The following is a 17,325-nucleotide window of genomic DNA, read 5'->3' as shown; positions in this document are numbered from 1 at the left end:
CAGATATCAGTTGAAATAAAAAAAGGAGAAAAGTGCTTTTAAATAAGCACATCTCACTCTGGACACCTCATCTGAGAGCTGATGGAAAGCACTTTCTCTGCATTGATAAGACAGTTGCAGATTTCCACGGATACTTCCAACACAGGTTTAAAGTACAATTTCCTGAATAATGCACTCAAACAGCTTAAACAGAGACCTACAGGGGGCCAATAAATAAAACCAACTCTAAGAGTTTCCAGCAACATTCACAGATTTAATAATATTTCTTAGTGTCAATCACTAGAAAATATTCTTTTTCATCTAGTGGCAGTAGGAGTTTTAACACAGTTTCCTCTATTGTGCTGGAGATTGAGTGATGTCCAAATGTTCTGTGTTCTCAGGTAACAGAGGGCATCTTGACTGTGATACTGTTTCCTTCCAGGTGGGGATATATGGAAATACAGGCATTCTGAAAACACCAGAAACTATTCTTCCCTGTTATCCTCCACTTCAAAAGTGGATTAACACACTAAGTTCTAAATCCTGCAGAAAACAGTCTTTGGGTGAAACAAAAAATTGATTAGTGCCATTTCTGAGGGAAAAAAAGCCAAAAGCAAGTGCATTCCACTGCCAGATCTCACCAGGCCAAGTGATGCCTGGCCCATGAAGAACCCAAGGCTTTTAATCCCTAAACTGCAAATTCTTACCATCTTTCACCAGGCCAAAAGGACACTGATTCAGCTCACAAAATTCAAACCCAGGGGACTTTACCATTGCATCCTTTAGCAATGATTTCACCTTCTGCTGAAGCAGTAAGTCAAACCTGAATTAATTACCTGTGCAAAGAAATATGGTAACACCTTTAACAAGGTTTTAATGGGCGTGCATCTGTTTCATAATAATGTCTGAACTGACCTGAATCATTTATGAACATCAAGGAACATTTTCAGGCAAAAACAATACAATGGCCAGGATACTCAGCTATGCCAGTAAGCACCTCCAGCAGCAATGATAAGGCACCCTGGACAGCATCATATTCAGAAACAGCCAAAAGAAGAATTTCCAAATTTAAACATGGACTTTATTAAAAGAGACAGTTGGTTGGGGAATTGTTCTGGGTAATCACATTAATACAATTCAGTATTATGGGTGCAGGAGGAAAGCAGACCTGTCTGTGTTAACACAGTAGGACAGCAAACCTAAACACACATCTGTTGGGTTTTTTAAATTGCTGTAATTGAAAGAATTAATATTGATGTGTCTATAAAAGGCAACCCTGGAAAAAGAGACTTACAGTTACACAACACAATCAGATCTGCTGGGTGAAGAAAATAAGGATACCTTCTGCAAGATTGTACCTAAGGTTTAGTAAAATGTGTGAGGCCTTCAGCATAACCAGAGATGCCAGGAAGGGTGTCAGGGGGAGAACAAGTGAAAAAAACCCTTCGGTATGATGGGATCAGAGACCACACAGAAGCCAAAAACTGAATTGAGCAAACACCTCCACTTTCAGGTCCTTCCTGATGCAACATCAAAACAACTGAACTCTTCTTTTTCACATACAACAATTTCAAGAGTTTTCAATTCCAATGAACTCTTAACAGGAATTGTGCTAATGAAGTTAGATCTGTTTTTCTTCCTGCTTTTCCTGACTCAAACTGAGACAAAGAGTGCTAGAAGGGTGGTAACCTAGAAGCCACAATGTAGATGAAAATAGTACTAGAAAATATGAAAACCCACATCAGCCAGTGAATTAATATGAATTCTTATCTAATACTGCAAATGTAGATCTTCCTGTTTCAACATGCAACTTTTGAGACTTACATTAGTTTTATCCAGAAAATGCAATGGTCTCACCATTAATATATTTGACAGAGGATCTTTAGAAGCAGAATCTTAAAAAGGAAGCAGACTGCTCTTCAGACTCACAAGGATGTACAAAGCTTTTGAAACACCCCAGATCTGTTTTGGAGGAAAACTTGGAGTTGCAGGTTTGTCTGTAGGCTATCAGACACACTGTTAACTCTTGCACAGGTCCTTCCTATTTTCCCCCACATTTATTTAATTAGTGCTCTTTCTCACTAAATCATTGAAACCACAAAATGCTTCTTCAAGCTTCTGACACAAGATTTTTAAGAAAGAGGAGAAAGCATTATTTACTTACACCACTGACATGGTGAGTGGTGACCTGAGTTTCTTCAGGTAAAATCCAAATCAGGATATATTGAGAGAATCCCCTCTGCTGTGGATGTGGCAGGTACAACAGCCTTCCTGGAGCCAGAGCATGCCATAGCCTGCTCCAGCTGTCACTTGCAAACACCAGATCCCAGTTTTGTAGCCTCTCACTCTAGGCAGCTTTAAAATTCTGCTTTTCAGAAGATGATGAGGCTAAGCTAAGAGAAGCAATGCTGAATCTTCCTGAGAACAGGAAGGGAAGACATAAATATCAGAACTACAGTGGGAAAACATGTTATCAATATTTTCACTGTCTGTACAATGTAACCTCAGATACTATTCATCCTTTCCAGAAAAGGGCACAGAATCTTCCACTTTCAAGTCCTGTTTTCACTTGCTTTTCTCTGTAGTGAGCCCAGAACTGCCTTTATCCCACATCAATTGCAAAATAAAATCTTCTGTCATTTTATCAAGAGCTTACTGAGTTTCATTCCCTGGAGAGTTCATGAACACTGCTGCTCAGCTTTTCTCCTGCACTACATCTTGATGAGAAATAAGTGTATTTTCATTATGAGACCTGCCTTGAAGTATAAGGGCAGAAAAGAACAATCTGCTTTCACTGAAATCCCTTCTTGCTGGCTTTCCATAAACTGAAACCAGGAGGCCAAAGGGTTTTCTTCACTCAGGATGAGAAGCTGTGCTGCAGCTGCACACAGAAAGGCTGAGGGGCCTGGCTGAAATGAGGGTGCTTTCCTCTCATTCCACAAGTAAAAACACACAGAACTGTAATAAGGCCACGAGGTTTGACCACACCAGGCAGAAACTGAACAATTCAGGCTCAGGATGTAATTCTCAATCACTTTTGTAATCTTAATCCAGCATAAACAATAGCAAGGTGTCAGGAAATTACAGGACCACCTGTGTGCATGCACACAAATGGATGAAATTTCCTGTTGCCGCTGACGTCAAATTACACCTCCCTCCCCCAGGGAAGTCTTTCTTTTCCTTCCTTGCCTTTTGCCACAAGCCCCACACCCTTCTGTCTTAATTCTGGCAGTCCACTACTCATGTAGCAACAAGAATCGATTGACAAAAAGTGAAAAACTAACTTGCCAAAATAAAAAAGTGGGACATTTCAGAGAGGTCAAAGGGGAAAAGTTCAAGAATTGAATCATTTAAGTTACCAGACTAGAGCCAAAACAAAACAGAGAAAAGAATGCATGGCTAAGGATGGAGATGAGTGGGGAGTTTTCCCCACATGGTGGCAAATTAACCTAACTGTAATGTGATGCTGTTAGAAAATTTTAATTATGGATACCAGAACCTCCTACAATTTAGACTGATTTGAACCTACCAGGAGAATATGTGTTATTTTGGAGATGTGTAAGCATCAGCCATCACACAATGAAGTTGTAAGGTTTTGGGGGCCTCTTTAAAGGGAAGAAAGTAAGATCATTTCTCTCACATATCAAGCCCAGGAAGTCATGATTACACCAAAGCACAGTGAATTTAACCCCAGCATTCCTTTCTACATTTCTGACAGGAAAAAATGCAATAATTGATTTTCACATTATGGATTCAGTGGGACCTGGAACACCACACTTTTCATCATGATAGATGATGTGAGCAATATTGCCTTTTGGAAATTCCAGAAAGACAATGAAAAGTTATGGAAGTATTGGGTCCAGTACAGTTCTAGTGTATGAGAGTGCAGATAATTGGGTACATACCGTGGATACAAGCAATAAAGAAACAAAGAAACTAAGTAACAAGACACCAGATTAGCTTTAATTAACTCAGTCTCTTGTTCAGAAGAATCCCCTAAAGCATCCTGTGAGCAAATGAGCTGTATGGCACAGGAAGTGGAAGGCAGGAATGCAATTCCCATCAAGCCTCATTCCTGCCTGAAAGCATGTGCTCCTTCCCAGGCACATGGCTCTGCCCTCACAACACCAGCCCGTGCACCAAACTGATTGCTTAAAGGTAGAAAAATAATTTCTTTTCCCCTTTTTGCTGTTTTTCAACAGTGCAGCGAGCTGGCGGTGAACTCTGATGAGCAACAGAACCAGCATGTAAGAGAGGATGCCACTGCACTGGAAAAGATGAAAGAAAAAACTCCAACTTTTGTGGACAAAAACATTAAGCTACCTAGACTTCAAGAAAATGCACCTCAGCTGAACATCCTTTCCAGAATGCTGATCCTCCTTGTTCATTGTGAGCCGGCTGGAACGGCACAGGCCTATGGCCGGACCCATTTAACAGCAGCTCGGTGCCACTGTGTTGCTGTTCTCGGGAACCAGCCCGCTCCTGAGGCCAGAGAGAATGAAATAATAATAATAATGTAATAATGTAACAAAAGAGAAAAAATATATAAAAAAAAAACACCGATCAAACGTCACCTTGCTGACCTGGAACACGGAATGGTTCCACAGCTGGCTCCAAGGAATGAGCCAAGCAGGACTGAGCCGGCTCTGGCAGAAGCCCACAGCCCTGCGTGCCCTCAGAAGCACACACGGCACATGAGCTTCAACGCAGCCAGCGGGAGAGCCCCTGCACAGCTTCCCGCTCTCTACCCATTTCATGTGCTGACATTTAAACATCGAACTGTGTACGACTCCCTAGGGCAAGAGGAGGTCAGGAGGACCTCTTTAAAAAAAAAAAAAATCACATAAAACAAAGAAGCCTCAACAAACACCGCAGGAGGAACGGCAAACGGTGGGAAGGAGCCAAGGCGAGGAAGGGGCCCAGACGGGCACAAGGTGCGGGGAGCGGGGGCCCCGCGGGCCGCAGGCACCCCGCGCTCCCGGGGCCGGCACTGACCTGGCGCCGCTTCCAGCTCTCCCGGCTCCGGGCGGCGCTTCCAGCGGCTCCGCCACCGCGTCACCGCCGCGCGCCTCTGCCGGCACCGCCCGCGCCTGCGCCGCGCCGCCCCCCCCTGCCGAGCGACACGGAAACGAGCCAATCGCCTGCCCGTACGGAACGGCGCCTTCCCGCCCCCGCCGGGGCTAAGCCAATCAAGAGTGAGAACGCGCTGGCCGCCCGAGCAGGCAGCCAATGGGTTGAGAGAAGCAGCAAGAACGCGCGCCGCGATTGGCGGGCACGCCGGTGGCCGGGCGTTGTTGCTAAGCAGGGTAAAGATGGCGGCTCTGGACAGGGTCAAGGTGCTGGTGCTGGGCGACTCCGGTGAGTCCGTGGTGTCCCCAGGCCGTGCGTCCTGGGGCCGCTCCTGGCGATCTGCTCCTCGCCTCCCTCCCCGTTACCGCTGAGGGGCCGGGAGCGCCCGCGCTCGCTCCGTGCTGCTCCCGGCCTCGCCACCTGTAAGCCTGGCACCGTCCCCAGGAGCTGTTCTCTCTCTGTGCGCTTGCAGGTGTCGGGAAATCGTCCCTCGTCCACCTCTTGTGCCACAACCAGGTGCTGGGAAACCCGTCCTGGACTGTGGGCTGCTCCGTGGATGTGCGAGTAGGTGACATGCAGGCCTCTTGGTGGCTCGGAGCTGTGTAAGGGAAGGGCCTGGACATTTTATTTCAATGACTTACCGCCCCAGACAGAGCTGTACTTTGGTCATGCCTTTTGCTGAGGGCTTCATCTGATGCACGTAGCGTCAAACGTGAGCCAAGCACTTGTGTAAGCAAGTTTTGACCTTCCAGGGTTGTCACTGTCAGACAAGAGATTTGTCACTCGTAGCTCTGCTCCCTACTGCAATGGCCACTGGTGTGTCACAGGGTGGCTGGTTCCTTGAGAAACAGACAAGGAGCGGCCAAATTGTCAGCCAAACACAGTGGGGGAAAACTGTTCACTCATTTAGCTTGTGGGAACACAGGAAAGCTCAGGATGATGCTCATGTGTTCGAAAAACAAATTAAAATTCAGGGCCTGGCATGCTTCAGTGCTCTTAGACCTGAGTAAAGAAATTAACAGGAGAAATTTATTCCTGAGACCTGGACACCAGGAATGCAGAATTCATAAACCACAAAGACATGTTAGAGAAAGCAGAGTTGAAGAAGAAACTAACAAAGACAATTAATAAGACCTGGGAAAAAGATAATAAAAGAGGCTGAAAAAGTGGGCTACATAGCATGAGAAGTGAGAAATCAATAACCAGTAGAAGATTAAATACTAATTAATGAAGACAACTGGGTCACTCAGTGAGCCAGTGAGCGCTAATTCCTTTGTTTGCCAAAATGTATAAACAGTTGTAAGTTTTGGTGACTGATGTACACATTTGTGAAGTGCTGCTGCTGCATCTCACTGCCAGATAAAGTAGTGGTGAATTTCTAACCTGCTATTTGGAGACAGTTGTGACCATGGGGTTGCTGCTCCTCCTGACTGCTTGCTGCAGGACCTGCTCTGGGCGGAATGAGGATGCCCATCCAGCAGTTCTTTGGCCCAGCCTCCAGCCCTCATGGGACATTGATAAATGTTTTTTCCTTCATCACTCTTTGCTGCATTCTCCTTGAAATGCTTTGCCCTAGGTTAGAAATGTATTTCCAAAATCTGAGGAGAGGAACATGGCTGTCCTGTTAGATTGTGGGCAAAACTACTCAGCAGATCTGGGGGCAGAAGTTGTTGATTAATTCAGTTGAGATGTCAGAGTTTGGTAGGAAAAAGATGTGGTTAGTTGGAATCCAGGTCTGTCACCTGTGTTAATGTTCTTGCAGTGCTGCCATGTGGGTTTTAACAACTGTAAGAAGTCAAGACCTTAATTTTTCCATTTGCTTTAGCAAAACACTGTGTCTGAGCACATCATGAGATGTTGGGTTTGTTAACACTGAGATGCTCAGGATGCTCCCTGTTCACTCACCAGGCTCCCTCTAACATGAGATGGTGATCTCCATCTCTGTGGCGTCCAGTGGCTGCTGCTTGACTCATTCCATCTCTCTTCCACTTGAGAGGTTTGAAACAGTGTCAGCATGAGAATTTCCAAATTTCTATCCAAGCACAATAATCCTTCCAGCTGTGCCATGTGGATTAACTCCTGTGGCAGGGTGCTGTGGTTATGTGTGTTGTGAATTTTTCATCAGATCCATGACTACAAAGAAGGAACCCCAGAAGAGAAGACCTATTACATTGAGCTGTGGGATGTTGGAGGTTCTGTGGGCAGTGCCACCAGTGTGAAAAGCACACGAGCTGTTTTCTATAATTTGCTGAATGGTAAGTCTGCTTGGTGTAAGTGTGGTTTTAATACTGTTTCTGTAAGGAGCTGTCCCTTGCTTCTGGGGCAGAGTTCCAGGCAGCCTGCCTGAGGACTACATTGTTCTCCTTTCTGATTTATACAGGAAAAATGTTATTATTTGTAGGCAGAATTTTATGGATTCAGTAGTGAATGGCAGATCAGCAGATTTTTTTTCAGGCAAACCTGTACAGATGAGCTCTATCAGCCTTTCCCTTCAGTCTGATGCTGCTGGCACAGCAGGGAGGCTTTGAAGGTGCAGTGAAGGTATATCAGACCTTCACCTTTCTAGGTCTGATATACTGCAGATATGTGATTTATATTTTTTAAGGGTTTTTTTTTAGTTGTTGTTTATATTTTCTTGTCTGTTCGGTTGTAAAACTTACAGCAGAAAAATGATTCTTTCAGTTTTTATGAACTTTGATCGTTACATCCTACCCTGGCAAATTTGAACTGTGTCCCATAAAATTGCCATATGCTGATAACCATCTTGCCTCTGCTCATTTAGCTTACCAACTTATTTTTAAGAGTTGAATCTTGCAACTTGCTGCATATGTAGGAAGTAGTATTTTGTGCCTTCTGTTGAAATATTGTCTTAAAGGCCTAGTAGTTCATCTGTGTCTCTAACCAGAGTAAATAAGAGATTATAAACATAACAGTGCAGTATTTGAATTGTTACTTTTTGTCATCCCAGGATAGTTCACTAAAACTAGAGGTGTATCAGAGTAAGAACTGCTTCTGAAAATCTGGCTCAAGTGTTCTGTTTGATTCTCTTTGCTTATTCCCTCTCATTTGAAGACTTTTCAGTACCATGTTAAGCCACACAATAAACGTTTTTGGCCTGTGACTAACTACTTATTTCTTCCTCTTTTCTCAGGGGGAAAACTGTGTTAGGTACCTCTTGCTTATACTGTTAACCAGATTTCTGTGCATGAGAATTGAGTTGTGCCCTCAAAGCAAGCCTCTTTGGTATATGAAAAAAAATTGATTTCTTTTTGATACCAAATCTGCAGTGTGCCAAGGAGTGTGGGTCAGACTTGGAAATACCTTAGAACAGCCCATTAGGAAATGAAGTCTTGGACTTCTGCATCTGAGTTATAATTGATGACATTAAAATAGAGTTATTTATCTCCACTGCCCAAAAGATACTAATTAGACAGCTTGCATATGAAGAGTGTTGACTTTGGTAGTTAACCTTGGGTCTTTTTTCTTTCATTAGATTAATTTCTCCATTAGAGCTTGTCTCACAAATTGCCTCTGCTTGACCTGATTTAAGAAGAGGAGATGAATGCATTCCTTCTGCCTGACTGCTTGTGCTTTCTGGGCCTGCAGTGGTCTGAAAGCCAGTCAGTGTTTGGTTGTGGCAGCAGCTGAGCAGGCTGCTGACCAGGCTGGTACACTTTGGTTTGGGATTATCCACACATCTTCCACCTGGTGTGGGGACTGTGATAGCTGAGGACAGTGACTGGGCAGTAAGGCTTGGCCTTGCACACCTTGTTGTGGGAGGAGCATTTCTGGGAGTAGTCATTGACCCTGCCTGCTCTTTTTGGATGTTGGCAGCCTTTTCCTGCTGGTGCAGCTAACTGTGCAGGTTTTAGGTGAAGCGCATAAGGAAATCAAAGACATAACTGAGGGAGAGAGTGTAGAGGTGGGGAGTGTTTCTCACAGGCTGTGCAGCAGTGCCTCTGGATCTGTTGCTGTAGGCCAAGTTTTGTTGTATCAGGCATTTTCTCTCTACACTGGGGGTGGGCACGCAGCAGAGTTGCCTTTTTATAGTGTTACTGAGATAAATGCCTTGAAATAGGGCTACAGCTGTGATATGCTGGGAACTCTCGTGGGAGAGCCTGTGCACAGTCATGTGGGGCAGTGGAAAATGTTTGTGGAAATGTGGTTTGTTCCTAGCAGTGGGTGGCACCTCTGGAAGTTATGGTGAAAGACTAAATTAGTGAGTTTTTTCTACCTGTAGGCTGTGAAGTGTTTTGAGAATGAATCCTAATGCAGATAAGGGATATCATTCCATTTTGTCCTTGAATTGATGGTAGCTTGAAGTCTGGAGGAAGTGGGAACATTCCACATATTGCAGAAGGTGTGAATAAATAGAAGAAATTTGCTAGCAGGAGTTGGTAATTGAGTTAGGAACTGTGGTTATCAGAAGTGGGTGTCTGTTAATAGCACAGCTAGGAAGCTTGACTCTGTCTCAGAATTTACATTTTGAAGGCTCATGGTAATGAAAAATGCTAGAAACTTAATCCTAAGTGCAGTAAGTCTTATTTATTTATGCTTTTACCAGCCATTTAGTGGACTGTGAAATTTTGTTGGTGTCTGTTTTCCCTTTGGATACCTCCCCAAATATATAGCATTAATTCTTAAAAAAACAGGAAACCAGTAGTTCTCTCTGAACTCCTTTAAAACAAAGAAAAAGCCTTCAGACTTTATAGATAGTGGGATAAAAAATAATTATGTTTACCAGAGAAAGGCTGAATTTTCTGCTGCAGTAATATAGAATTTCAGTGTCATGAGAAGTAGACAGAATCAGTGAATGCCTGCAAGCCTTTTGCAGATTAAAGCTTGAGATGGTTGTTTGTTTCCTGCTTTCATGTGATTTTTCTCCTAGCTCTTAGCCAATTCTTGATAAGCAGCTTTAAAAAACCTGTTGCACCCTGATATTTTCAGCCTTACTTATTCACTGTAACAGAACTGCTTCAACAGTCCCTTCCTTCTCAGATATCTGGGAACCTGTGGGTGTCATTTTGGTAAGATAAGGAGGAGAATATGTATCTTTAAATGGCATCTTGCTGTCTTGTCTTTCCCTGCAGGGATAATTTTAGTGCATGACTTGACCAACAAGAAATCATCCCAGAATTTGTATCGCTGGTCTGTGGAAGCACTCAACAGAGATGTTGCTCCAACAGGAGTTCTTGTGACAAATGGGTGAGTGAAAAACAAACATGCAGAGCTCAGACATGGTGATTCCAAGCAGTTGTACAAGTTTTTGTTCCTCTCTAAGGGTGCTTGGTCTCCACAGGAAAGTACATGTGGTTGGACTTAGAAGAAAGAAAGAAAGAAATGGGGAATATCAAAGAAAGTTGTCTGTTGATTGTTCTTTTTCTTTTATACTGCCAGGCAATATCAGGCAGTTCTGACAGCAGATTCCCAAACTGGGTGGCAGAGACCTTGCTTTAAGGGAAAAGATGTTTATGCATCCTTTATTTGTCTGAGGCCTCTGTGAGAGTGGGTCCAGTCCCAGTTACAAGATTTCTCTGTCTGCACTGAGAGATGCCATTGTAGAGGAAATGTCATGGAATAATGTGACTGGGCAAAGAGGCATTCCCCTCCATGCACCAAGACTGAGGAAGTTCACTTCATACATTTTTGGTTTGGGTGATGAGGGAATTATTTTAGGAGCGTGGCAAAAAGAGCTTAGAAAACTCTGCTTAAACAGCATGTTCATAATTAGCTCTCCAACACCTTGTCAAGGATTTCCTCCTGCACCTCTTTGCTCCTGTCATCCATCTAGTCAAGGAGGTTTTAAAATCATTGTTAAACCTCACACATGAGCAGGAAGGCAATAGTGAGGAGTGGCTTTTTGTGGGAAAAATATCAATTGTTTATCTGTCTGTTCTGGTACACAGAACAGTCCTGTAGAAATGTAGGAAATGGGAAAGAGGATTTGCATTGAATAAACTGCAAAATTCTCTGGTGTCTCCACAGACAGGTTCTTCACAATTGTTTTCATTTTCAGAAGTTTAACTTCTGTAAAGGACAGATGTTCAGCCACTAGAATTCTTGCTGAAGTTGTTGCTGTTGGTATTTGCTAGAAACCTTGGTTTAGGTAAAAAATTACAGACAAGTGATTATTCTAGCTAAGGAGAGTGATTGAAGCTTGGATTCCTTTGTAGTGACTTAGGTGCAGAAGCTCTTCCTTAATGTAAAGATATTGCATATTTTAACTTAGATTAAATGATTATTAATAGATAAATTGCTGGTTTTTGAGAGGCACAGGGGAGGTGATGTTGTGCTTGTGCCCACTTACATGGGCATTGCCTCCTTCAGGATTGTCTTTGCTTCCCTCAGCAGTGACTATGACCGTGAACAGTTTGGTGATAACCAGATCCCACTGCTGGTAATAGGAACCAAACTGGATCAGATCCCAGAAACTAAGAGGAATGAAGTTTTGACCAGAACAGCATTCTTGGCTGAGGATTTCAATGCTGAAGAGATAAATTTGGTTTGTATCCTTGTCATCTTTGTTGTTTTTCTTTTGTATAGGAATGAGTCCAATTTTTAGTAAGTAAAGATGAAACAAAAATTTGGCTTTTGGAGATTTTTCCAGTAGTGCCAGTCATTCACATTTCTGTTGGCTCTGCCCCTTGCTTGTTGAAACAGATGTCTTTGTTCACTATTAGGAGATGTAAGGGGTATTAGGTAAGGTCCCTTAAGCTTTGAATTGTTGGCTGGGAGTTAAATTTTCTTTTTCATGTTCATAACTCTGACATAGACTGTCTTTGAATGAAACATGAAGACAACTTTATATAGATCTGTGGGTGTAAAAATACACATGTGCTGTGTCAATGCTTGTATACACACTCCCAGTCTCAGGTGTAGCCTGTACAAATCCCTGCCTGACTGCACAGCTGGTGGTGGAAGGAATATGTGGAGCATATGAGGGGTTGCTTGCAATTCTGCAGTTGGTCTTTTCTCTGAAGTGACTGTGGAGCAGAAATCAGCAGATCCATTGTTTTCCCTTGCTGATGGTGTGTGTCAGGGAAAGGGTATGTTCCATTTTCTTGTGTTTGGCTTCCTTGCACTGATTTCCTTGGTTTGTTGTTGTCTTTTTGGGTGTTCTAGGACTGCACCAATCCTCGTTATCTGGCTGCAGGTTCATCCAATGCTGTCAAACTGAGCAGGTTTTTTGATAAGGTAAGTCAATGAAAGGATGTTTTATTGTCCTGTGCATCAAATGTTGGGATTTGAGCATGAGCAACAGTTTAAGCTGCTCCTTTCACATTCCATTCTCTTGAGTTGGTTCAAGCTAGGTGTGGGAGGGCCAAAGATTGATCTGCTTTTGGAACCCTACAGGAGGTAGCTGATCTGCTTGAAGATTTAGTTCCTGATCTGCATAGAGCAGTGAAAAAGAACTCACGAATGTGCAAAGACACTCTGCTTCTGCCTTTGAAGTTGTCTGGCAGGCCAGAGGGGTTGCAGCATTCTGAGGTAGTAATGTGGGGGGATACAAGACTGGTTAGCTCTGTTGATCCTAGTTAAAGCAACCTTTAGGAATTAAGAAATTAATTAAGAATATTATTCTCCCTTCCTGAAGAAGAGACCATTAGGCAAATGTACTACTGTGCAAATGAGAGAGGGAATGCTCTGTTTTAAGCATCCTCTGGGCAAAGATAGCATAGTGGGGCTGCTGTGCAGTGGTAGGAACCAGTATCCCTGCAGAGGGAATGGGAGTAACTGAGTCTGAAGCAGGAGGCACACAAACCATCACTCCATTACCCAGGAGGGCTGTGTCAAAGTTGAGGATGATCAGACAGCTTAGAGAGCTTGTGTAAGGATGGCTGTGGGTGGCCACTGCTGTGTGTGCACTAAAGCTGTAGGCCTGTGGCAGAGGTGTGGGGTCAGACCTTGTCCCTTAGCCCTGAGTTCAGTGCTCATGTGTGAAGTGTTGGTTGCAAGGTGAGGTTATGCATGTGCTGTGCAAGCTGAGCTCATTCTCTCTTGTTCCCAGGTCATAGAGAAGAGATACGTCTTGAGAGATGGCAATCAGGTTTGTCACTTTTCCTCCTCTTTTGTTTCATTTCTCCCTGTGTAATGTGAACTGCTGACATAGGCCTCTTGAAAACACAGCTTCATGCAAGCTAAGTGGCAATCTGTGCTGGTAATTTCATTCTTGTATCTGTGGGAGCACAGCTGTTAAGGCTAGACAGAAGAATGGCTGACTTTTGTCAGCTGAAGTATTTGTCTGTAAAGTGATTGGCAGTGAAATACTTAAGTATGCTAACATACTGCAAGTTGGAAGAGTGAGGTAAAATGGGCAAATATGATTTCTTTCAGCTCTGTCAGCTTTGGTTGCAGATTAAGGCCATAGATGCTATCCTGAAGGTCAATGAAAGGGTTTTTCTGTACAGCTGGAATGAGATTTTATGTTTAATACAGGTAGTTTCCAGAGACTCAGTGGAGCCACAGGGAAAGTGGCAGTATGATGTCAGCTTGTAATTCATTCCTAAAAGACTGAATTCACTGTTTTCAGCCAGATGGGGAAGTACCAGCAAAATGACTTCTGTTTTGGGCAGGCCACTACAGCTTTTGTGCCCCCCACCTCCCCACGTGCAGTCTGCCATGCAGGGAGTAGTGAAGTTGCATTTACCTTACGTCAAGGTGTTGCAGGTTACCATGAAAAGCATCTCTGAAGTACAGTCACACCTGTACATTGTTAGAGGTAGCTGTGCTGAAAGCCCCTGGACTGTGGGGGGGAAATAGTCACAGGTTACAAAATGTTTCCTCTCTTTGAGTGCTGCTGTAGTGCCTTTTGAAAATAAATTTGCTTTTGCCTCTTTTAGTTCTGCATGATGGCTTTTTTTATTCCCCTCTCCTCCCCACATTCTACTGAAAGGAAGTTTCTCTTTCATGGGAATAATATCTTAATGCAGAAACCTGCCTGTGTGCTGGTTGTCTTTGATGCATGATGTAAGATTTTTATTTCCATCATTTGATCCTATTTAGTGGCTATCCAGGGATTAACTATACATTCCTTTTGGCTGTGTGCCACAGACTGCAGCCTGCTGATGACTGTCTACTTCCCTAACAGCAGCTCAAAAGCTGAAAACAAATCTCAAACAGCAAACAATCATGTTTAAAGAGGCAAAATCCAAATTGGAAATGGAGACTTCAATGCAACCTCTTAATGTTACCATTTGAAGTTATCTCCTTAATGTGGCTCTTACCAATGTGTTTGTGGGTTCTCTACAATAGGTTCCTACAATTATTTGTGTTTTGAGGTATTTCTGTTATAAACTTCTTCAGGATGAAAAGAATGATAAGTTTCAAATTGTTCATAGCTATGACTTCAATCAGATATGTGATAAATAAATAATTGTTCCTCTTAATTAGTGACTTTGATGTGAAAAATGCTAAAGCAGATAACTTTTTACCTATGATGTTCAGGTACTTTTTAGTTACAATGATTGCAATTTTCCTCTTTAAATTCCTGAAGCAGTTTTCATGAGGTGAACCTTTGTACCAAATCTGCCTGATTTTGTTCTTAGAGATGATTGCTTTTCAGAGATGAATAAACCAGTACCTTAGTGAATACCTTGCATATGTGAGTTTTGGGCCTGAAAACCCCAAGTAAATTTAATCTGTGGAGTTTTTAGGGGACTTTTATTTTGGAAAAGCTCTTCAGCTCTCTGCTTACCAGTGAAGTGTGTAACCTGAGCAATCTGCTGCGAATTGTAGATTATGTTTTTGTCCCCACCATCCATACATGCCCTTGTGCTTCTGGCATGATTTGTAGGGCTTGGTTGACTCCCTCCATTTTAATAGACTGGATTTCCTATCAATGTGTGGAATTTTTTTGGGAGGGTGTGTTTACAAGGGTCTGCTGTTCCTGCTTGTTTGTAGTGAGTAAGGTAAAAGTTACTCTGGTCTGTAATCAAATGGTTTTATGATGCCAGTAGGGCAGATATGCAGTATTAGAAAGCAGCACATCACTCTTTTTTGGGGATTCACAGGTGCATTGGATTGAAAATCTGTCTGAAATGCTGTTAAGGCCAGAGAAGCTTCTGATGGTTTCAAGTAGATTTTCTTTGTAAACATCCATTGTCACTGTGTAAGCAGTGTCTGCAGATGGGCTGCAAAAGCAGGAGTGCTAATCCTTTGTATTGTTGCAGCCATTTCTGTCCCAATGATTTTCTTTAAGCTTTCAGTCATTGATAAAACTGTACTTTCAGCTACCACTGAAGTGCTGCTGCCTAGTTTGAAGGCATAAAGCCTCAACAGCTCTTTGATAGGACTTGGTTTATATTATTTTATAGTTTTAAAAATGAATGGAGGAGAAATTCTTGTATGCACTTGAATCTGCTTTGAAATCAGTCATTAACTGTGTTAGGATTGAGGCTTTCAATTTCCCTTGCCAAAAGTGTTAAGGAGCCCCAGAGAGCAGATGAGCCATAGTGGAACTGTGCAGTGTTTAATTAGAGCTGCTCCTGGAGCAGCCAGCCGAAGCACTGTGGCCCTGATTCTGGAGATGGCAGAGGTGGGAGATGCTGCAGTTGGCTTGGTAACAGTGTGGGCAAGAGGGAGCTCCTGCCGATTCTGACATGACAGCTTGTCTTCCCTGCCTCTAGATTCCTGGCTTCTCTGAAAGGAAGAGGTTTGGAGGAGGAACACTGAAGAGTCTTCATTATGACTGAGCACTGGAGAAGTGGAAGACAACTTCTCTGAGTTCCTAAAGACATTCCTGTTCCCACTGGATGCTCAAAGGCAGCAATGCTTCTGTCAAGCACAGTAAAATGGTATTACAGCTGGCTAGCCTGCTGAAGCTTCTGTTGTTGGAAAAGACTTGGAAAGGTTTTGGAAAACCTTTTGGAGAGGTTTTTCAAAAACCTAATCAGGAACCTAGAGTATTGCTTAGGATTGCAGACCATCTGCATCTATGGGAACATCTGGGGAAACTGTGCAATAAATTGAATGCCTCTCACTGCTGTGGGAAACTTCATCATACACAGCACATACATGTGACATCCTTGTCTCCATTTGGAAAACTTATGGACAGTCTTTGCAATGATTTGCATTCATTTTACCTCTAAAGGGAAGATGACTTTGAGTGGGCCTCTCATGTACAGTAAAGTGACCAAAAGAAGTGAGCAAAACAATGATGGGTAAGGAGTGGTCTGGAAAATAATGGAATGCCTTCATTAAATGAATGGAATGTTGTTTCACCTAGAGCACACTGTTCATCCCTATCCAAAAGGGATAAAAGCAATAGGCAAGATATGAAAAAAGATTTGAAGCCTTAAAAAGAAAATCATTAGTAGAAAACAACTGGTGTTAGTTCTGCTCCTTAAATTAAAATTGTTTACTTTGGAGAGGGCAATGTAAATCAGGTTCTCCTGTTTATCTTTTCATAATTGATTGTGTCTTGTTTTTTATATTAAATTAAAAGGCAATTCATTGAAAACTGATGGAAAAAGTATGTTTTTATACAATGCTTATTTGGAACAAATGTGACATGGTCCTACTGAGCCTGAGGACTTAGTGGATTCAGAAAACATGGAATGTAAGAACATCCTCTGAACTAGAATGGATAGAAATTTAGAAGGGATATAAAGCTGTGTAAAAACTGAGCATGACTGGGAGGAGAGTTCTGTGAAATAGAGGTTTGCTTTACATAGTTAGCAGTGAGGATAAAGGAGACTTGATCTGGTCTGATCTTCTGCACAGGGTCTTGCTTTCCTAAAGAGCCCAAGCTTTGCACGGTTTCTCACTTTGTTAGAATTCCATGGAGTGGCAAAAGCCTGATTTATGGCTTTTCCTTCTTTCCACACCTTCCTCACAGTCACCTCTAATGGTTAAGCCCCTGGCAAAGGCCAACTAGGAGCTGGAGTTAGATATAAATAGAGATTAATAATAAATGGGGATAGAAGAAAGTAAAATGCCGGTGTGAAATTGACAGGGAGCAGAGTTCTGCAGTTTCTGGATTACCTCTGCCTGCAGCTCTTCTGGCAGCTGCTTGGAAATAAATGGAAATCTGCCTACTGCCACTAATCAGGCACAAAAGTGACAGCTGGGGGCACCAGTCAAACTTATTAAAAAGATGGATGCTTTGCTTTTCCTTAGGCCATTTCCAGAAAGGTCTGGGAGCAGTTGTAAACATGAATGCAATAAGTTTTTAGGTGCTTGTGTGAAATAGGTTGTTAGTTTACAACCAGAAGAAACAAGGTACCAAAATATTCATAATAAAGAGCACATGTGTGAGCTGTGCAGCTCGTGACAGCC

The 17,325-nt window shown here is 42.8% G+C and overlaps 2 protein-coding genes across 3 annotated transcripts in view; one reads left to right on the top strand and one right to left on the bottom strand.

Moving 5' to 3' along the window:
* Nucleotides 1–5,084, bottom strand: part of GTF2E1 (general transcription factor IIE subunit 1) — a 49,675-nt gene extending 44,591 nt beyond the window's left edge. The window contains exon 1 of the mRNA XM_064722651.1: nt 4,975–5,084. The gene's annotated coding sequence lies outside the window, so the exon portion shown is untranslated. The remainder of the gene's footprint in view (nt 1–4,974) is intronic.
* A 99-nt stretch (nt 5,085–5,183) lies between these two features.
* Nucleotides 5,184–17,325, top strand: RABL3 (RAB, member of RAS oncogene family like 3). 2 transcript variants are annotated; one of them, XM_064722630.1, is made up of 8 exons: nt 5,184–5,337; nt 5,522–5,613; nt 7,175–7,304; nt 10,140–10,254; nt 11,398–11,551; nt 12,172–12,243; nt 13,058–13,096; nt 15,675–17,322. In XM_064722630.1, exons 1-8 carry the CDS (start codon nt 5,292–5,294, stop codon nt 15,738–15,740), a joined length of 714 nt encoding a protein of 237 aa, XP_064578700.1. In that variant the 5' UTR covers nt 5,184–5,291; the 3' UTR covers nt 15,741–17,322. The 2 variants fall into 2 exon arrangements, with proteins under 2 accessions (XP_064578700.1, XP_064578709.1); XM_064722639.1 differs by having other exon boundaries at nt 5,233–5,337; nt 11,401–11,551; nt 15,675–17,325.

The sequence above is a fragment of the Zonotrichia leucophrys genome, chromosome 1, assembly GCF_028769735.1.
Source record: "Zonotrichia leucophrys gambelii isolate GWCS_2022_RI chromosome 1, RI_Zleu_2.0, whole genome shotgun sequence".
NCBI classification, from domain to species: domain Eukaryota; kingdom Metazoa; phylum Chordata; class Aves; order Passeriformes; family Passerellidae; genus Zonotrichia; species Zonotrichia leucophrys.
This window is presented reverse-complemented; position numbering and strand designations above follow the sequence as displayed.

Coding starts and splice junctions, on each gene's coding strand:
- RABL3 (XM_064722630.1), top strand. CDS start 5,292: ATGGCGGCTCTGGACAGGGTCAAGGTGCTGGTGCTGGGCGACTCCG. Junction 7,305..10,139: donor TTTCTATAATTTGCTGAATG/GTAAGTCTGCTT, acceptor CTTTCCCTGCAG/GGATAATTTTAGTGCATGAC. Junction 12,244..13,057: donor TGAGCAGGTTTTTTGATAAG/GTAAGTCAATGA, acceptor TCTTGTTCCCAG/GTCATAGAGAAGAGATACGT.